Source organism: Mobula hypostoma, chromosome 10 (genome assembly GCF_963921235.1).
Source record: "Mobula hypostoma chromosome 10, sMobHyp1.1, whole genome shotgun sequence".
Taxonomy (NCBI): domain Eukaryota; kingdom Metazoa; phylum Chordata; class Chondrichthyes; order Myliobatiformes; family Myliobatidae; genus Mobula; species Mobula hypostoma.
In genome coordinates this window covers 62,311,519-62,334,096 of record NC_086106.1, presented here as the reverse complement: position 1 = coordinate 62,334,096, position 22,578 = coordinate 62,311,519, and the positions used below count along the sequence as shown (strand labels likewise).

Below are 22,578 nucleotides of genomic sequence, written 5' to 3'. Positions count from 1 at the left end.
TGGAGTGGTGCTGCAGCAACAACCTGGCACGCAACATCAGTAAAGCAAAAGAGCAGATTGTAGACTTCAGAAGTGTAAGACGAAGGAACACATACCGATCCTCACAGAAGGATCAGAAGTGGAGAGAGTGAGCAGTTTTAAATTCCTGGGTGTCAAGATCTCTGAGGGTCTAACCTGGTCCCAACATATTGATGTAGTTATAAAGAAGGCATGACAGCGGCTATACTTCACGAGGAGTTAGAGATTTGGCATGTCAAGAAATGTACTCAAAAACTTCTATAGCTGTACCGTGGACAGCATTCTGACAGGCTGAATCACAGTCTGGTATGGCGGGGGGGAAGGGTTACTGCACAGGACTGAAAGAAGCTGCAGAGGGTTGTAAATTTAGTCAGGTCCATCTTGGGTACTAGCCCACAAAGTACCCAGGACATCATCAAGGAGCGGTGTCTCAGAAAGGCAGTGTTCATTATTAAAGACCTCCAGCACCCAGGGCATGCACCTTTCTCATTTTCACCATCAGGTAGGAAGTACAGAAGCCTGAAGGCACACACTCAGCGATTCAGGAACAGCTTCTTCCCTTCTGCCATCCGATTCCTAAATGGACATTGAACCTTTTGACACTACCTCACTTCTTTAATATATAGTATTACTGGGTTTTTTTGCATGATTTTTAATCTATTCAATATATGTATACAGTTATTTATTTATTATTCTTATTTTGTTTTTTTTCTATATTATGTATTGCATTGAACTGTTGCTGCTAAGTTAACAAATTTCACGACAAATGCCAGTGATAATGGCAGAGTCCATGGTTGTGACAAAATGTATTCAAATTTACACTATATCTCAGCTGAAGACATTGATATTTTTTTCAAAATTGTAGATTTTCTATGTTTCTGTTGGGTAACCCTAGGTAATTTCTCAGCTAAGGACATGTTCGGCACAGCTTTGTGGGCCAAAGGGCCTGCATTGTGCTGTAGGTTTTCTATGTTTCTATAATAAACCCAATTCTGATGAGATTATGAGAGGCATAGATAGAGTGAACAGAGAGCATCTGTTTCTCAGGTTTGAAATGTCTAATACCAGAAGGCATGCATTGAAGGTAGAGGGGTTAGGTTCAAGGGGGATGAGAGGGGTAAGTCTTTTAGTCAGGGCCGTAGATGCCTGGAATGCGATGCCTGGTATGGTGGTAGGGGCAAATATATTTGAGGATTTTTAGAGACGTTTGGATGGATACATGAATGTAAGGAAGATGGAGGGGTATGGACATTGTGCAGATAGGACGGATTAGTGTTTGGGTGTTTTTATTTTGCTTTTTAGCTGGTCCGGCACAACATTGTGCTGTACTGTTCTATGATCTATGTTCCATCACATTTTATCCAAGTTACAGACAAAAAGAATGCAGACAATGATAAAGAATACCACTGTGGATCTGGTCTTGTATTCAGAAACTTAAAGCATGGATCTTCACTTTTCCAAAAGGATATTTTTGGGTAATGACCCATGTACTTACCACCCATATATTTGAACGTGCTTGTAGTTCTGCATTCACTCTGAATCCACCAAAGTCAGAATCCACCTCCAACCTTGCTGACTTTGCTAACTCCACACTAGGTTCAAGTCCCACTGCAGCAATGACATGATCAGTTTTCATCTGCAAACAATACAAAATAGATGAAATCAGCCTGGATTAACTTGGAATTTAGTTTAAAAGACTAAAATACTTAAATACTTCATATTCATGAGTTTATATTAAGAATACTTACTGTTTGGCCATCCTTCAGCTGCAGAACAACTTTATTATCTTTATACTTTGCAGATTTCACAACGGTAGCGGGCATGACATTAACCCCCTCTAAAACAGGAAAAGGTTATATTTTAATACAGAACTCAAACTTAAAAACCCAGATATAATCTGCTATTCCACAAAGTGCCCAAGTGTGAAACCACTGAACTTGGACTGGGGAATCTGCACTTAGATCCACAAGCCGATCCTCTTGAATAGAAATTATACCCACATAATGAACAAGTAGCATAGCTTACATTATTTAGATTTGTAGGAATGTTTAAACTTAAGTGTTTAAGGTGGTAATATTTTTAGAGTTTTCAATAGTTTTTATTGTTCATTTCATTTTTAACTGTTTCGCAAATTTTCTAAATGTTCCAAGATTTCTAGAAGCATTTCAAAATCTTTCTATCTCCGACCAATGGCAAAGCTAAGAACAAAGCTTAGCCATCAGTCAGGAGTTTGCAAAGGGGTTTCACCATCAGGCCACTGTTTTTCATTATGGCATAAGAGGACTTGGTGCTGCAATGCTCAGATTTACCTATTGGATGCAGATAAAGTGTAGGTCTGCAATCTTTATATGATCCTCACAATCCCTTGTCACCCAACAAACCCTGGATTGAGAGTTTGATTAAAATAAACATTTAACAGATGTAAAGATCTGAAAATTGTAGCAGGGACATTTTAATAAATCAAGAGGGAGCATGAAATATCGCTAGCACACAAGATTAAGGAAAACCCCAAAGTACTGCATAAGTATATTAAAAGCAAGAGGGTGATCACAGGAAGAATAAGTCCCATTAGGAATTAATGGTGCAATCTGTGCAGGAACCAGAGAATGCAAATGAAGTCTTAACCAAATAGTTTACCTGCATTCATGAAGGTGGACACTGTAGTTGAAAATGTCAGGGGGGAAAATTGGAATTCTAGGTCAAATCCCTATTAAATTTAATAATGCATCAGATGTCTCAGTGTTTCAGATCCCCAGTGTTTGATGAGATATATCCCAAGTTGCAAAGTCAGGCATGGTAGGAGCTTACAAGTCCCTGGCAAGTTTTTTTGAATGTGCTCACTGGCCATAGGTAAGGTATCAATGACTAAAGGACCAAAAGATGTGGTACCTTTATTTGTGAAAGATAGCAGGAATAAGCCAGGCATGCGAATCCAATTTCAGTGGTAGACAAGTTATTGAAAAAACTCTGAGGGTCATGATTAATCTGCACTTGGCAAAGGAATATAGGTAGTCTAGATTGGTTAGGGAGATATCTGAATCTAACCAATCTAATTACATTTTTTGAAGAGGTAACAAAAGTAGTGAAAAGGAGGGGTGAAAAGGGTCACGTTTTGTCACCCTACAACCTTATCCTTCAATCCTTTTGAATTATGGAAGACAGCACGTGAAAAAATGTCTCTCTCCAGCAGACTTCATCATGACTCCAGTATTTCTACTATTTTTTAATGTTTCTCAATTGTACATATGTTTTTTTTGTGTTCTATCGTTTGAGCAGCAGTGAACCGTCTGATTGGCCTATCAGAGTTCTCTCTGGGAACTAGTTGACTTGATCAGCATTTCTGATCTGGCTATTGTTCACAATTACACTTAATAATAAAAAAAAGAGGAGCTGGGTGATTGCTTATGGATCTACATGTAACGGTGCAAGCAAATAATCAAAATATGGTAAAAATGTGGTATTCTGCAGAGATTTGGGTTCTCAACTATGAATTAATTAATTATTTCAATTAAGGAAGCATGAATGATAACTATGACTTTAATGACACTATGAAATACAACGACAGTGTATGTTACAGATGGGAACAATCAATGGCAAAGCAGCATTGATAGGCTAGATATTCCGGCAAAAATGTGATAAGCAGAATTTAACTTGTGAAAATGTGGATAAATGTACCAAGACAATTCATAATTTTCCGAATACTGAACTGCGGAAGAACAGAGAGATTAAGGTACCAATGCAGAAATCACGAAAATCTTGTTGTGATCAGATATAATAGATAGATAGATAGATAGATAAATAGATAGAGATGGAATATAAAAATTCACATTTACCAAGAGCGTCAGTATGCGAGTAGTGAGATCATCATCCCTCAAGCTTATTGTTTTCCTTAATGGAGATTCAGTGACACTAGAAACTTCCATTTTAATCTGGCCTATGAACCTTGTCCAGTTCTGCCTAACTTTATTGGGGTCTATGTTTTCCCTTAATCTCAACTGGTAATTCATTCTGGGTTTAGTCCATAACTTGAAATGGGATTTGGCATTGCTCTCTGGGGGGGGAGACAAAGAAAAAAGTTACAAATTAGAGCCCCAACCATCGTGATGTGCGATGTGTGGGTGAGGGAGACAGTAAGGGCTGGGGCTGATTATGGACTAGACTGCAGTGTTAAAAGTTTATAAGAGGCTGAGAAATGAGGTTGCTTTATTAAGGAAAGTTAGGGTAGTTAGGGTAGTTAGGGATCAGCTTATCAGCAGCCATGCATTTTATTCTTAGCACAGCATTTCAAAATGCATATTTTGGCCTTAGTTCTTCTGTACAGTAATAGATGTAAAAGCACTAAAAGTTGACACCTTCCAACGGAAACACGAGGAATTCTGCAGATGCTGGAAATTCAAGCAGCACACATCAAAGTTGCTGGTGAACGCAGCAGGCCAGGCAGCATCTCTAGGAAGAGGTACAGTTGACGTTTCAGGCCGAGACCCTTCGTCAGGACTAACAGAAGGAACAGTTAGTAAGAGATTTGAAAGTGGGAGGGGGAGGGGGAGATCCAAAATGATAGGAGAAGACAGGAGGGGGAGGGATGAAGCCAAGAGCTGGACAGGTGATTGGCAAAAGGGATATGAGAGGATCATGGGACAGGAGGCCTAGGGAGAAAGAAAAGGGGGGGAAACCCAGAGGATGGGTAAGGGGTATAGTGAGAGGGCCAGAGGGAGAAAAAGGAGAGAGAGAGAGAAAGAATGTGTCTATATAAATAAATAACAGATGGGGTACGAGGGGGAGGTGGGGCATTAGCGGAAGTTTGAGAAGTCAATATTCACGCCATCAGGTTGGAGACTATCCAGACGGAATATAAGGTGTTGTTCCTTCAACCTGAGTGTGACTTCACCTTTACAGTAGAGGAGACCGTGGATAAACATATCAGAATAGGAATGGGACGTGGAATTAAAAATGTGTGGCCACGGGGAGATCCTGCTTTCTCTGGCGGACAGAGCGTAGGTGTTCAGCGAAATGATCTCCCAGTCTGCGTCGGGTCTCGCCAATATATAGAAGGCCACATCGGGAGCACCGGACGCAGTATATCAGCCCAGCCGGCTCACAGGTGAAGTGTCGCCTCACCTGGAAGGGCTGTCTGGGGCCCTGAATGGTAGTGAGGGAGGAAGTGTAAGGGCATGTGTAGCACTTGTTCCGCTTACAAGGATAAGTGCCAGGAGGGAGATTGGTGGGGAGGGATGGGAGGGGACGAATGGAGAAGGGAGTCGCGTAGGGAGCGATCCCTGTGGAAAGCGGGGGGGGGGGGGAGGGAAAGATGTGCTTCGTGGTGGGATCCCATTGGAGGTGGTGGAAGTTATGGAGAATAATATGTTGGACCCGGAGGCTGGTGGGGTGGTAGGTGAGGACAAGGGGAACCCTATTCCTGGTGGGGTGGCGGGATGATGGAGTGAGAGCAGATGTGCGTGAAATGGGGGAGATGCGTTTGAGAGCAGAGTTGATGGTGGAGGAAGGGAAGCCCCTTTCTTTAAAAAAGGAGGACATCTCCCTCGTCCTAGAATGAAAAGCCTCATCCTGAGAGCAGATGCGGCAGAGATGGAGGAATTGCGAGAAGGGGATGGCATTTTTGCAAGAGACAGGGTGAGAAAAGGAATAGTCCAGATAGCTGTGAGAGTCAGTAGGCTTATAGTAGACATCAGCAGATAAGCTGTCTCCAGAGACAGAGACAGAAAGATCTAGAAAGGGGAGGGAGGTGTCAGAAATGGACCAGGTAAACTTGAGGGCAGGGTGAAAGTTGGAGGCAAAGTTAATGAAGTCAACGAGCTCAGCATGCGTGCAGGAAGCAGCGCCAATGCAGTCGTCGATGTAGCGAAGGAAAAGTGGGGGACAGATACCAGAATAGGTTCGGAACATAAATTGTTCCACAAAGCCAACAAAAAAGCAGGCATAGCTTGGACCCATACGGGTGCCCATAGCTACACCTTTAGTTTGGAGGAAGTGGGAGGAGCCAAAGGAGAAATTATTAAGAGTAATTTAAGCCTGGTTTATACTTCTGTGTCAATGCGTCGCCGTAAACCCTACGCAAAGCTGACGCGGAACCCTACGCAAGAGCTTGCGTTGCTGCGACCTGCACCTCTCCCAAAATGTAACTGCGCGTCGCGGCAACGCAGAATGCAACAACTGTGATTGGTCTGCTTGGTAGCATCGCATGTCATCCTACAATGCAATAGCTTCCCAGTGGGTGACTGAAGGGTAGGGAAGGAACTCTGGCTACAATACTTTCCAAAAAGCTTTACAGACCTCCGAAATTATGGAGGGCACATTTCGCACGAGAAAAGACGCTCGCGTCTTGTTTACCCCGGGAATACCATGACCATGAAGCCCTGCGCGGGCAGGTGATTGCGCATGCGTGACATGCGCGAATTGCTGATCGACACAGACACACCAACGCACAAGTATAAATGCTCACAACGCGCATAGGCCACTTGCGTAGGTTACGGCGTCCAGTTAACGCAGAAGTATAAACCAGGCTTAAGGACTAATTCCGCTAGATGGAGCAGAGTGGTGGTAGAGGGGAACTGGTTAGGTCTGGAATCCAAAAAGAAGCGGAGAGCTTTGAGACCTTCCTGATGGGGAATGGAAGTATATAGGGACTGGATATACACGGTGAAAATAAAGCGGTGGAGGCCAGGGAACTTAAAATCATCGAAAAGTTTAAGAGCGTGAGAAGTGTCACGAACGTAGATCGGAAGGGATTGAACAAGGGGGGATAAAACCGTGTCAAGGTATGCAGAAACGAGTTCGGTGGGGCAGGAGCAAGCTGAGTCAATAGGTCTGCCAGGACAGGCAGGTTTACCATAGAACCATAGAAACTACAGCACAGAAACAGGCCCTTTGGCCCTGGTAAACCTTCTCTGTGTTTGTGGATCTTGGGTAGTAGTTAGAAACACGAAGTGCGGGGTGTGGGAAATGTAAGGTTGGTAGCAGTGGATGGGAGATCCCCTAAGCCGATAAACCAATGGCTTTCTTTTGTTCAAAAGTAGGTTTAAGAACTGTACAATTGAGTATTTAAGGTAATTAAAAGCATTGCACAGTGTAATTTGAATGGACAGAAAAAAAAATCAACATTCAGAGATAGGGGTGACCAGAGCAAGGGGTCATAAAAAATTAAAGCCACACCCGTCAAAAATCACATCATAATATCATTCTTACAAAAGTGGTTGTGTAAATTTAAATTCTCCCAAAGAAAAGGACCAATGATGCTAGGTCAATCAAATTACCATAAAGTGATAATTTAGTATAAGGTATTAAGTACCATTGAACTTAGGCACATAGATCGGATTTAGATTCTGATTAACCACAATCTGATTTATTGAAAATTCTTCAATAGATACTTCCAGTTTTATTTTTGTATACAATTGTTGACAACATCAAATAAATATGCCTCACTTCTGAGTTGAATGAACTCTACCAGAAGGGTACTTCTGAATTATATCCAAATAAGCTATACAACTGAAACTCCACTGAATAACATGCAATTCAATGATAAGCATCCATTAAAGCTGATAATTTTCCTAATAAAATTTTTTAAATCTTCATTGAAAAATAAAGGAAAAAGATGCAATACTGTTTTCTACTATGATAAGTTACTGTGACTATCCATGATTTTAATTAATTTTAAAACTTTATTCTCTATTTATATCGGTTCAGAAAGATTCTCAAAATACAAACATTAGGATTGAAGGATTACACATTAAGAACAGCCAGCTATCCTGAAGTATTGCATAAGTTTACTGATTTTATTTTTAAGTCATCCAATTGCAGCGGTTACTTGAAAACAAACCAAAACTGGAGACTCAGCTTGGGTACTCGACAAAGTATGACAGAGAAAAAAGTATGTTCAACCCTTTACAGGTGTCCCCCGCTTTTCGAACGTTCGCTTTATGAAACCTCACTGTTACGAAAGACCTACATTAGTACCCTGTTTTCGCTTTCAGAAGGTGTTTTCACTGTTACGAAGAAAGGCAGCGCGTGATAAAAGGCAGTGCGCACCCCGAGCAGCAGCTCTGCCCCGGATTCGGAACGGCATTGCTTAAACATGTTGCATTGAGCAGCCATTAGCAAGATGAGTTCTAAGGTGTCGGAAAAGCCTGAAAGAGTAAGGGTGTTACATTTAGCGTAAAACTAGACATAATTAAGCATTTCGATCGTGGTGAATGAGGCAAGGACAAAGTGAGTTTGGCTTGTGGAAGCTGACGAAGATGATGTTGAAGAGGTTTTGGCATCCCATGACCAAGAACTGATAGATGAAGAGCTGATGCAATTGGAAGAGGAAAGGATAACAATCGAAACCGAATGCAGTAGCGAAATGAACGTGAAGCAACTGCGTGAGATTTTCGCTGCAATGACAAAGTACAATTTTAATTTTGAAAGGGTACGTTGGTTTAGGGGATATTTGCAGGATGGTTTGAGCGCTTACAAACGACTGTATGATAGAAAAATAAGCGAGGCTCAGCTGTCAAGCAAGCCTTCCACATCAGCCACAGCAGACGACGAACCTTGACCTTCGACATCATAGAAGAAGATGAGCTGCCTGCCCTGATCGACGATGAGATGACACCCGCATGTCCCACCACCCCAACACCCGGCCCCCGGACAGATACTGTACCGATTCGCGAAGAACGCAGCTGTAGTCGGGAAGCACACAGCACATCTTTAAGAAAAAAGCCGAAATAAACATGCTAATTAACTAGGTGCCCCCTAGCACGTAATTGTCGGCCCAGATCTGAGGTGATGCAATCGGCAATCGCCTCTGATCTGTGCTGACATCTACGTGCCAGGCAGCACCTAATTAATTAGCATGCTTATTTCCGCTATTTTCTTAACGATGTGCTGTGTCCCTCCCAGCTACCGCTGCGTTCTTCACGGCAATGTATCGGGTCGGCGGACTGGAGGGTGGGGGCCACTGCACCACCCAGCCTACGACAACTCCGTCTAACATACCATCATCGGTGTGCTCGGCGCTATTTTCCCAATTCCGGTAAGTGATACTACACTGTACATACATTATTTCTACTTTATATAGGCTGTGTATTTTTACATGTTAATTTGGTAGATTTGGCAGCTTCACAGTTTAAAGGTTACTGGAGAGCGTATTTATGCCAACAGCCCTTGCGTGAGATTTTCTGCCGAGAGCGCTTACGTGAGATTTTCGCTACGGAGAACAGTGCAGGCAATCATTGTAGAGAAGTATTTCTACTTTATATAGGCTGTGTATTTATCACCATTCCTGCTTTTACTATATGTTACTGTTATTTTAGGTTTTATGAGTTATTTGGCATGATTTGGTAGGTTATTTTTGGGTCTGCAAACGCTCACAAAATTTTCCCATATAAATAAATGGTAATTGCTTCTTCGCTTTACGACGTTTCCGCTATCGAACTGTTTCATAGAAATGCTCTACCTTCAGATGGCGGGGGAAACCTGTATTGTGAAACCAGCTAAGACAAATGAACTTGTAGCGATAAAACACAAATGAAATTATATTAGCGAAACAATGGTCTAATGGTGATATTAGCTTCCGAATATTATTTAGCGTTCCAGTCAGCGATCTAGTTAGCGTTCCAATAACATCCCATTTAGTAAATTTAAGTGGTCTAATAACATTCCAATTAACAGTCAACAAAAAATATCATTCCCTGTGACTTACTTTCCGCTAAACACCTAACGAAACACGGAATATGTAACTATCCTTATTTGCTTCTGCCACGCCGCAATCCACATGACAGATTCCCATAATAACTACAATACAGACAAAAAATAGATACACGGCTCCAACAGACAGAAAATAGATTCATGGCTACTACACTGGTTTGTGATATTAAAGCAACGGACATTTCCACTGTCAATCAAAGCATTTCAAAATAATTTACACTAATATAAAGAAGATATTTACCTTTTCTTACTTTCTCAGTTGTCCAGTTGCTGAGGTATTCCGGGAGAATTTTACCCATGTTTCCCTTCTCTGGAAATATCTGGATCACTTCAAGTTCCGTATTTTGTGCTACAATTTAACATGTTATGATTTTTAAAAAAGTATACTTGGAACAACTAAACTATCCAATACACAACCTTTGTCTTTTATTAGCTTTAAGGCAATTTTCAGTATTGTCCGATTCTAGTAGGGCCATAAGAAATAGGAACAATAGACAACTAAGCTCCTAGATCCGTGATCTTATTGTCATTCAATAAGATCAGCTTTCCTCCAGTCCACTTTCCTGATGTCACTTTCCATTGACCCTTGATCACACTATTGATTACAAAATCTCTGAGCTTTAATGAAAGAAAACACTATGGCAATAAAACCAAGAGCTGTGAAAAATACAGAACCCCTCAATAAATAAACAAGCAAAAGAAAGTTGACAAAGAATACTGCAGGATATAGATCAACTGGAAATCTGGGTGGAGAAAAGGCAGATGGGAGTTCAATCCAGACAAGCGTGAGGTGATGCATTTTGCCAGCTTAAATCCAAGAAATATATATTACAGGATTGTTAGTATCACTGATGTACAGAAGGATCTCGAGGTTCAAGTGTACACTCCCTGAAAATGGCAAGTACAAATGGATAGCTAAAAAGAAATGGATAGATGGTAAAGACAACAGTATGCTTGCCTTCATTAATTGAGGTGTGAGCAGAAATGTTGGGGAGCTGTGTTTGCAGCTCTATAAAAGTTTAGTTAGGCCACATTTGGAGTACTGTGTACAATTCTGGGCTGCCACACTACAGGAAGGATGTGGAGACTTTGGAAAGGGTGCAAACATGAATTAAGCAAATATGGATCGTTTTCTCTGGAGTGTCATAGGCTAAGAGGGCATAGAAGCATATAAAATTATGTGAGGCTTGGATAGGGTAATCAGTTAGATATTCGAAGTTTTAGGTTTAAAGTGAGAGATGAAAAGTTTAAGGAGATTCACTACAAGATTATTTTCCACGTGGACAGTGGAAGGTGTTGCAGCCAGGGGAGATGGTGTAAGCAGATATAACAGCAATGCTCATGAGACATTTAGACAAACACAGACGGGCAGGGAACAAAAAGACATAGACTGTGTGAGGGCAGCTGGGATTAATATAATTTTCAGTATGGTCAGCAGAGACATCGTGGATTGACAAGACTTTTCCTGTGCTGTACTGCTCTACATTCTAAAACAATTCCGAAGAATATATTTATAATACAAGACAGGACTTGCTGAAGTCACTTCCACCCATACTATCATTCTCTTCCAAACCACCTTAAATGGGGGAAATAAAGTTTTTGGGAAAAGAACACAAAACTAAGATTATTGCTTGGTTCTAATACAGATAAACAACTTCCAACTGGGGACAATATATTGTGAAGGCCTAATTAAAAATTGTGAATGCATGATTGTTTTATTAACTTTATGGAATAAATGGAATTGTTTCTATTGGATCACAATCAAATATTCCCAGAAGGAATAATATTTTATTGCCCAGCATTTCAGTAGAATTTTTTATGCATCATTTGCAAAGCATCATTCTGAAAAGCATTACTCATCTGCAAATCTTAGGCCACAGATTTAGATAACCCTATACTGAAAGGACTATTAATGCTTTATTTGCTGTTTTTTTTTAAAAGAGAAAATTGTCATTCCTGCACTTAGTGCTGTCCAGACATAGAAAACTCTACAAACCTCTCACCCGTGGACATTCATTATCACTCAAACACTAAACAGACAGCTGAATCACAGAACACAAAGCAGCTTGCACACTTTTCAATACTGTTCCAGATTTGCTTAAATTTTCTTTCTATTTCTTACAATACCACTATAGAGTTACATTTAAGATAGTGGTATGCTTCAGATAATTAAACACAAATGGACTGACAGGTTTTACGGTAAAGGAAAATAAACTATCAGGAGACCTGCCACTGCTGTTGTAAAGCTGTTATAGAAAACAAAAGCAGGCATTTCTCTAGCAAGAAATACTAAAAACGTTCTAAGAAGAGATGTTACTTGAACAGCAGATAACACCATTCTAATATATCTAAATCTCAGTTTGAAAATCTGTCCTTGTCAGCAACAAGCAGACCATGAAAATAAGTATGTGATATTGACTGGTTTAAATCTGAGTGCATTCATATTTACTAATGTTGAGCTTTCCATCCAGTGGATGTGAATTACGATCAGTGCAATCATAACTGTCCTGAGGCTATTTAAGTGATCAAAATTCAGAACTTGGTACTGTAAGAAATGGAACAAACTCACTTTTACAAAATATTGTGCTCTGCTAAATAACTCAAAAGTACCTTCTGCTCTAGATTTCTTACTGAAAATCTATGTGTAAAATAAATCCAGTCTATCTCACTTGAATGAACTCAAAGGCATACCACGTCTTCCCAAAGCACAAGCCAATTCGCTACCCAGAAATCCACCACCAATGATTACAACAGACTTCACATTTCTTGAAATCTTTTCCAATGATTTAAAATCTTCTATCTGTAAAAGAAATTTAAGGCAATTAGAAAAATCTGTTTACTTCTCTAAAAGAAAAAGCATAACATAAAATTTTTCACTGACATTTAATTTCTTCCTCCAGCACTTGCAGAAGATATACATGACAATGCTAAGCATTGCTAGCTCTTTCCCAACCAATATCTCTGCTGAGTATGTTCCAGGGTAGTTACAGCTTCAAAACAGTATGCGTTTAAAGCTCTCTCAACTATTTTAGCAGAGAGCATCAATTCCATCCAGTTCATTGTGAATTCCAAATCATGCAGCTGCCATCTTTATAACTGCAGTTACAATGCTAGTTTAGAGTTGATTGTTGCCAAACTAGGATTAAACCAAACATATGAAGCAGATTAGGCAGCATCCATGAAAATAAACAGTTTACATTTCTGTTTAGAAACCTTCAACAGAGTAAGTATAACATTACGTAAATTGACCTTTACTTCAAGCAATGACAATTGAAAATTGAATTGATGTATCAGCATCATAGAAGTCATCCAACACTAACCTGACACAGAACACCCACAGCTGTTCACACTAAACTAAGCCCGAGCAAGGATATCAACCAGCACATTTTGAAAAATGTCAACTAAGTTTCAAGCTGGGGATTGGGTAAACTACCTTCAGCACCCATGTGCCATGCTTGTCCAAGGAATATTAGGGTACTTGCATGCTTTTAGGCAAATAAATTCAGTTGGCAATAATTGTTTAAAAAATGCAACTAGATGCAGTCATATTTTCAACATACTTACTATTCTGTATTGCATTAAAACCTGGAGAAAGTTTGTTTCAAGGAAATCTAAAAGCGTTCCATTTCCAAGATAAGATGACCTTTGAATCTCACTATTCAATTATTTACAACTAATTTTGCTATTTCAAATTCACATCTAGATACTTAGGAGTGTAATTTTGCTCTCTACTTGCAAATTTAAGATCAATCTAGAATATTTAATTACTTTCAATATGATCTTAATACTGTTTTAGATTAAAAAATTGTTATGAATATGAATAGAGTATTATAAATGTTAATTTGAAATTTAATATGGATGGGAATGCGTCCCAATGTCAAAATTAAAATAACAATGAAATTCAAGCTTTAGCTTCAGACTCCATTAGTTTCAAACACTAAAATCACTTAGAAAATCTAGTCATTAAATGAAACAACTAACACAAAATTTATGGCAAGGATGTCTTCAGATTATGTGCTTGTGAAGCAGATACAACATTAATGTAATTTTGTTAAAAGTTGTTTAACAAAAGGTTACATAGATGACACGAAGGAGGTCAGCCCAGAAAACATAACTATAGACAACATAGAAGACATGGAAAATGACAGAACAAAATGTCAATGACAGGAATACAAAATAAAATCGTTCAACTGTAGCATCTGAAAAATGAAAACAAGTAAGATTGACAGCCACCATTTTGTAGAGAAAACATTTGATTTACTTTCAACATCAAGAACAGCTACTAGAACTATGTTGTAAAGACTGCACTCATAAGCGCCTCAAATCCACTGATCTATTCCCATCTAGTTATGGAAACCTTCATGGGTTCAACCAACACCTTTCTCTGTCACACATGGAACCATTTTCATTTTAATCCTATCTATGTCTCTCTTTTCATGTATTTTTCCAGTACTTTGATGACTGAATTGGGACTGCTTCCTATACTCATACCTTTGCTAGCTAATTTCTGACATAGTTTAACTTGCACACAGTCTGCCTCTGACTCTTGCTTTGCTTTTCTTGACATCAATCTCTACTCTACGATGGAAATTAGCTACTAATATCCACCCTAAGCACACTAGGTTACAGAGTTACTCGGTTAGATTTAGATAGGATAGAGCTCTTAAAGATAGTGGAATCAAAGCTTATGGGGATAAGGCAGGAACTGGATACTGATAGTGGATGATCAGCCATGATACAGTGAATGGCGGTGCTGGCTCAAAGGGCTGAATGGCCTACTCCTGCACCTATTGTCTATTTCCTCTTATTCTGCTTTGTGAAAGAGCTCCATTTCAGTTTCTTCCAGCTCCTGCATCTTTACTGTATTTGTTCAGACATTATCCTCCACATTAATGCTGCCAAAGTTTGCTTCTCCTTTCTCCTCCATTATAGTTTCACCTCTACCAGAGCCAACAAGGCTTGAACAGCTGTTCCACCTCCTATATTTCTGCTCTCCTTCTCTCCCAATAAGGAAAGGATTCCCCATTGCCCTCACTTTCAGAAAATAAACCTAAATTTTTCAACACTACCAATGTAATGCCATCAGCAGGCACATTGCCACTCCTTCCTTTACAGCTGCCTGAAGGAACTGCTCCCTTTGGGATCTTCTGGTTCACTTGGATATACACAAAAACACCTACTTTTTCTCTCAACCACCCCGCCCAACAACAGTTCCAAACTATTACAGAAGCACAGACCTAGTTATTTTACCTGCTCCATTTGTGCTGCCTGAGAACTCAATTTTTCTAGATAATACTGTAACTTACACTTCTAATTTAGTTATTGCATTTTGTCTCCTTCACATAGAATTATCTCTATTAAATGTCTCTGCTCAGTTTCTACTGACTGAGTTTCCAGTTGTCTGTTAGTGTAATCCTCCAATTCATTCTTACTCTGACTTGTCTTTGGCCTCCTGCAATGTTTCAATGACATTCAGCAGAAACTCATGAAACAGAACTTAATCTTCTGTCTATATACATTACAGCTTTCTGGACTGAATGAATTCAATAATTTCAGATAATCAGCCATGCCAGCCTTGAATTTCCTATTTCAGGCATTGAAATCCCACCCCTGCCAATTTTTTCTTCTTCTGGTAACTTCACATTTAATTTGTTTCCCCATACTTTTTGTATCACACAAATGCATCTTGTTTTCACTTGCATTTACTTGCCTCTTTCAACCACCATCTTCTTCCCTAATTTCAACTCAATCATACACTGCTTTTAGTTCTTCCTGCCCCTTTCCTGTCCTCTGTAATGTAAAACTTGTTTTATTTTCAGTTCTGAGAAAAGGACATTCATGTAAACAAATAACACTTTTTTAAGTATATCCTCCCGAACCAACTGTGAGAATTGTTCGCATTTTGTTGTTTTTAATTCAAAATCTGATAGGATTATCAGTGCATATAACTGAGTTAGCAATATAGCTGATTTTACAAATTATTTAATGACGAGTGTTTTTCTGAAAGCAGAAGTCATATTCTGTAAAGAGATTAGCTTTATTTGTCACATGTACTTTGAAACATCCAGTGAACTGCTTTGTTTGCGATTTTCTGGAGGCAGTCGACAAGTGTCACCAAGCTTCCAACGCCAACATAGCATGTCCACAACTCATTAAAGCTAACTCGTACATGTTTGGAATGTGGGAGGAAATTGGAGTACTTGGAAGAAACCCACATGGTCACGGAGAGAACGTACAAACTCCTTACAGACAGCAGCAAAGACTGAACACCGATCAGGGATCACAGGCATTGAAAAGCAAGGCTACTGTGGCGACACGTCCATGGCCACACAATTTTAAAAATGAAAAAATCTTCTGCTTCAAAATGGAATATTAGTTTAGCTACACAATTGAATTGAATTATAGTTCTATCTGTAAACTAAGACAAGATCAGGTTAGTTTCTTCCCCTCTTTCTATTGATTCTATCCATTTTGAGGAAATAAAGTTTTTTTAAAAAATGGTGTATGATTGCAAGATGTTGGCATTAAAGGCAGAAAATATGAAGTGTTAAGTAAAGTGGTGACAAAATTCTATAGATGTGTAGTGGAGAGTGCACTGATTGGCTGCATCACCGTCTGGTATAGAAACAGCATTGCCTTTGATCGGAAATTCCTACAAAAAGCAGTGGCTGGCCCAGTACATCACAGGTAAAGCCCTCCCAACTACTGAGCACATCTACATGAAACACTGTCATAGGAAAGCAGCATCCATCAGAGATCCTCACCACCCAAGTCAGGCTTGCTTCTTCTCACTGCTGTCATCAGGTAGAGGGTGCAAGAGTCTCAGGATTTATACCACCAGTTTCAAGAACAGTTACTACACCTCAACCGTCAGGTTCATGAATAAAAGGAGATAACTACAGTCACTTGTCCTATCATTGAAATGTTACTACAACCAATGATCTCATTGTAAAGACTCTATCTCACTATCTCATGTTCTTGTTATTTATTCCTATTTATTTATATTTGCATTTGCATAGTCTGTTGTCTTCTGCACCCTGGTTGCCCTTTCGTTAATCCTGTTATTTACTACTTTATAGATTTGCTGAGTATGGCTACAAGAAAATGAATCTCAGAGTTGTATATAGTGACATACATGTACTTTGATACTAAAATTTACTTTGAACTTTGGTGCAAAAGCAAAGTCAGAGAAAATTTTAAATGGTGAGAAACTGGGAAATATTGATGCTCGTAGACCTTGGTGTCGTTTAAATGGTGCAACAAGCACCATTTGCCATACTATTTGCATTAGGAGGGTAAATGGTATGTGAACTGTTTTTATAAGAAGATTTGAGTACACAACTAAAGATGCTTGACTGTATCATTTAGGGCTTTAATGAGATCATAGTTAGAGTACTATGTGCCGACTGCATTTCCTGAACTAAAAAAGGTGTTCTCGACAGAGAGGATCAGCAAAAATTCAGTAGATTGGGTCCAAATTAGGAGATATTGAGTAGACCAGACCTACATTTCTGGGAGTTTAGAAAGAATTTAAGGAGATCTCCTTGAAGGCTACAAAATTCAACAGGGCTCAAGAGCTCAAATGCAAAGAGAATATTTGCCCTGACCATGGAGTCAAATGCTAAAAGATCACAGTCTCAGAAAACAGTGCAGGCTATGTAGGTATAACACAAAGAAAAATTTCTTCACAAATCGGTCTCTACCCCAAAAGCCCATGAGCACCAAGTCATATATTCATTCAAAACAGATTAGGGGAAATCAAGACAAAAATGGATAATGCATGATATTGAGGCAAAAGATAAATAACAACCTTACTTGATGGTTGAGCACGTTCAAAGGACTGAATAGCCTATTCCTGCTTCTACATCTTCTGCTGTGTTTATCCTCAACAACTTCAATCGCACCCAAGAGTATCACAACAATGTAGCCACATCACAACTCTCTTTCTTCAGCTTAACACCTGTTAATCTTCCTTTATCTCCTTGGCTGTAACTTGAATGGCCTATCTGATTCCTCTGTCTTAAGACATTATTGATATGTAGTAAAACAACTACCCGCACTCCTTAACATGAATTCATTACAAAACAGATGGTAGCTATACTGCCTTATAGGTCCTAGCAGAGCAATCCTTCCACCCTATTCTCTGACTCCTCATTTCCCCTATACCTAAAATTCATTCTATTTCACATGCCCATAGCCCATCACTTTGATCCTTTTGTCATTTACAACTGCTATGTGAAATTTACTGTAGCATTCAACCTAACGTATCATGGCTTTCGTGCGATGTGGGAAGATTCTGCAATATCCAGGGGAACCATTCATGACCAAAGGGAGAACATATAATTTTCCCACGGACAACCACCGATGAGGTCAAGGTTGAACCAGGTACCTGAACTGAGGTAGCTGCATTAATTTCTGCATTGCATTCCATTAACTCATTAGCCTCAGATTAATTGCAGTCATGTAGGTCTAATAATCAGGTTTTAGAAATGATTACAGGTTAAATGAATTTAGCAGGATTCAATCCTTCAGCGTCTTATTTCTCAATTATGATCAGCAGAAGTGAAACAAAGAATAACATTGTTCACTCTGTACACGTCATATTCTTGTCACGTCTTGTTTTCCATCATGCTTTTACAATTACTACCTCTATAGAATGAGCCACATGTACAGTGTGGTACATGAGAAATAGTGTTGAATGTGTTCTGAAACTCAACAGCAGTGATTGGTGCACAGATTTAATCACAAAAATCTGCATCTAATCAAACTTATTCATAGCTTAACAATTTAAATCTACGAATTGTGTACCCATATGTTCCAAAAAGATGCAGATTTGAATGCCTCCTGATCTTCCAGTCAGAATTTAATATGCAAGCAATAGTCATATTAATTGAATTAATATTTCAGTTAACATCTGAGAAGGCTTGGTGGAAAAGTGACTGATAAGGGAATAAAGAAAAACAAGGCCCACCTCCCTGAATGTTATGAAGAGCCTGCTGGAAGTATGTGCAGGGACAGATTATGCACAGCAGCAATAAACCTCAAGGGAACCCAGCTTTCTTTGTTTCATGCATGGCCAAGTAGGCAGAGATTTACTGTCATAGCTAGAGTCAGAAATGGGCTCTTTAGCCCAGCCACCATGTTCAAGCTGTGCTCAACTATCTACAGTAATCCTATTTACCTATATATAGTTATATCCTTCTTTGTCGTGCCTATTTAAGTATGTCTAAATGTCTCTTGAACACAGTAATTGTACCTGACTCCATCACCTTCTCTGGCAGCAAATTCCAGATATCAATCATCTTGTGTAAAAGAATCTTTAACATCAAATCCCTTTCAAAATTCATTCCTCTCATCTTATTTAATATCCTTATCATGGAAAAATGGTCCTATCTATTCTCTCTGTGCCTCTGATAATTTTATATACAGCTATCACGTCACTCTCAGTTTCCTTTGCTCCAGGGAAAACAAATACCATCTGTCCAATCTCTCCCCATTACTGAAGCCCTCTGTACCAGGCAAGATGCTGGTGAATCTCTTTTGCACTCTCTCTAGTGCAACCAAATTCTTTCCACAGTGTGGCAAACAGAAATGTGCATTCGAAAACTCCATGTGAAATCTAACCAGTATATTGTGAAGTTGCAATATTCACTCCAGCTTTTATACTCTATATCATCTGTTCATCAACATTCCTTAGCACATTTACTATATGTCTTACTTTTATGTAACTTCCCAAAATGCATTACCTTGCACTGGCAGGATTAAATACCATCTGCTGTGTGACTATCAACTGTGAATTATCATCCAGGAAGCTATCTTTCCTTTTGTGATGTAAGAAAACAAGAGCCTATAAGTATCCATCTGTATAAAAGGAGTAAGGTTCTGATGGGTAAATAAGGGTTGAAGTGACAATTTATAGTGTCAGTAGTACAAATGCTTCAAAGCTATAATTCCATTGTTAAACAAATACTTTTTTTTGGACAGCTTCAAAAACAAAATACAGAACTAAACAAGAGGTTAAACATTTTCATAGCTTTTTTTTGCCCCATGACATAACTCCACGATGTACAGTTTGTAATAGAAACATGCTAGCTGGAAGGCTTGATGTGTGCACGAATAACAGGAAAACAAAATAATTCTCAAGCACAGAATATTAATGCATTTTAATATGCAAAATGGGAACAAATACAGAAACATTAATTTTTCAAGAGTTTATTTTCCTTGTTGCAGCTGTAATATGTTAGTTTCTGGCTTTTTTCTGCTTTGGATTTAGAAATTGCTTTTCTTTACTGATTTTATGTTCATTATCAGCATAATCTATACACTATAAACATTTCCAACACAGCAAGGTATAATACAAATTAAAGCAACAACTTAATAAGCAAATGACAGTGCAGGGCTGTGCAGCTTTTGTAATCAGAAGTTACATTTGAACAGTATGCTGCAATGCCAATTAATTTTATTTTCGTGCCCTCCTAGTTAACATGATGCTTCCATGGCTGAGGGCAGTCCTCTGCTATTGTTCTCCAAATTGGCCATTCATGAACCTAGACTGTATAGCAACAACTTTATCCTGGCCATACATATCTGCATGTCCTGTAACATGCACATGCACATTAAAGGAAAATCACCAATTATCCGTTGTGCTTGAAGCCAATTAATCCAACTCAAGCAAAGGAGGATGCTAGCCAGCTTTTATTACCATCTCCCCCATCATCAAACTTAAAAGGACTGAGATGAAAATAAAATGCTCCTGCATCCTATATACAATTATCTTTGTGTCTGAACTAGAGATTCAGCAGGAATCTGGTTAAACCAGAGTTTCAGTGGGATGTTACCTGGGATGGTGCATTTCAGTTAGGAGGAGAGACTAGTTATTTTGTTTTCCTGGGGCAGAGGGGCTGAAGGGGACCTGACAGATACTCTAGATTATAAGAGGCTTACATAGGGTAGATGATCAGAAACTTTTCCCTGCAGTAGGTGTCAAAAACTAATGGATATAAGTTTAAGGAAGAGGATAATTGATTTAAAGGGGATTGAAGGAGATTTGTCACACAAAGGGTGGCTGGAATCTGAAGAACACTATCCGAATGTGGATAGAGAAAGTAGGCACTCTCATAACAACACACACAAAATGCTGGAGGAACTCAGCAGGCCAGGCAGCATCTATGAAAAAGAGTGCAATCGACGTTTCGGGCCAAGACCCTTCATCAGGATTGGGAAAAAAAAAGATTCATGCTCTCAGAACATTTAGGTATACAGATCAGTGCTTCAATCAGCAATGCAAAAGAATTCACAAACCAAATGCTGGTAAATGGACTCTGACAGGAAAGTAACAATAAAATTTTTTATAAATGGGATCCTGGTACAATGTAAAATTGAAAAACACTGTACATTTACCTTCCTAAATAGAGTTGTCCTCTTTTGTACCTCTTCTCCGGCTCTTTCAAGTGCTGGAAGATTACGTGGAATTCCACCTAAATATGCAAGCAGAAAACCAAATAAGAATAAACACATTACAAAAGGGGTGAATACAAATAAATAAGATAAACTTTCCAATGTCCAGGAAGTCACTAGTAAAACACAAGTGGAAGGAATAAAACAAAATGTTGATGGTTTGTTGTGGTTTTGCATCCTTCTCCTTAATTCCTGATCTCACGCCATATTTTCATGACGTAAATGAGACCAGTCTAGAAGTCCAGCTTGGAGTTGAGTTGGGTGGGGGAAGCACCAAGTTACACACTTACAAATAAATCTTTAATTACAAGACCAATAACATGAAATACTGAATATTCATAAAAAGGTTTCTGAGCACATTATTTTTTCATAATCATTGTCCAGAATATTTTCATACATATAGGACAAAGGCAATACCTACAAAAGTAAACAGTAATGGCAATAGCTACAGGAGTGACGCTAAACAAGAGTTATAAAAATAGAAGTAGGAACAGCAGGAAAGGCCACACTAGAGCTGATGTTTCTGAGCGTGAAGAGCTGTGGTTGAGGTCAAAGTGCAGAGACTTCAGCAAGGCTAAATGGCAATATAGTAAAGTTAGGTAGTTTTTTAAAAAAAAATGTACATCATAAGGATTAGGAATGGCAGACAGCAGACCACTTGCTTCCTGTGACATGTGGGAAATTATGAAGCCAAGTGGCCCTGATAGCATGGTTGCAGGAAGTGAGTCCAGCTGCACCTCCTTTGGGCAATATTCAAAGCACTGGAGGAACTTGGTGGGTCAGGCAGCATTTATGAAGGGAAGCAAATTCCCTCCGTAAAGCTGCCTGTCCTGTTGAGTTACTTTAACACTTGGTGTGTTTCTCCAGATTCCAGCATCTGCAGTCTTACCCAGCTCCTTTCAGACTGCAGAGCCACAGCTGGGCTTATAGAGGAGCATACAGGACCCACAAGATGTCGCAGTTAGGACCTTCAGGGAGATGGTCACAGTGCGAGTTCAGCCAGATAGATGGGTGACTGCAAGAGGGGGCAGGAAAGTAATCCCTGTGGCAATTCCCCTAACAACTACTGCTAGGGGTAGGTGGCCCATAAAGGAAAACCAGCAACTGCCAGAACAGTGGCAGCACGATTCATTCTGCTGTACAGAATGGAGGAAGACAGTCTATGACAATAGTGGAAGGGCTTGATTTTCAGGGGAACAGAGGCATTCTGTGGACTCATACAAGACTCCAGAAGGTTGCATTGCCCAGAATGACAATGTAGTTCATGGGAAGATTGACTCATATGTACAAGATAGAATGGGCCAGTCCACTAGAGGAGAAGAAGAGGGGAAGTGTGAGAGGACCAGGGTAGACATAACTGCATTTTGCTTCATGCAAGGAGCTCCATGAAGAAGGATT

General features: G+C 39.4%; 1 protein-coding gene across 3 annotated transcripts in view; it reads right to left on the bottom strand.

The window, feature by feature from the left end:
• aifm1 (apoptosis inducing factor mitochondrion associated 1) overlaps nucleotides 1-22,578 on the bottom strand; it is a 62,723-nt gene that overhangs the window by 6,406 nt on the left and 33,739 nt on the right. For all 3 annotated transcript variants that reach the window (XM_063060607.1, XM_063060606.1, XM_063060608.1), the window contains 5 exons: nucleotides 21,124-21,200; nucleotides 12,415-12,523; nucleotides 9,965-10,072; nucleotides 1,767-1,855; nucleotides 1,514-1,654 (listed from right to left, as the gene is read on the bottom strand). In XM_063060607.1, the coding sequence (XP_062916677.1) occupies nucleotides 1,514-1,654; nucleotides 1,767-1,855; nucleotides 9,965-10,072; nucleotides 12,415-12,523; nucleotides 21,124-21,200 (524 nt within the window). The remainder of the gene's footprint in view (nucleotides 1-1,513; nucleotides 1,655-1,766; nucleotides 1,856-9,964; nucleotides 10,073-12,414; nucleotides 12,524-21,123; nucleotides 21,201-22,578) is intronic.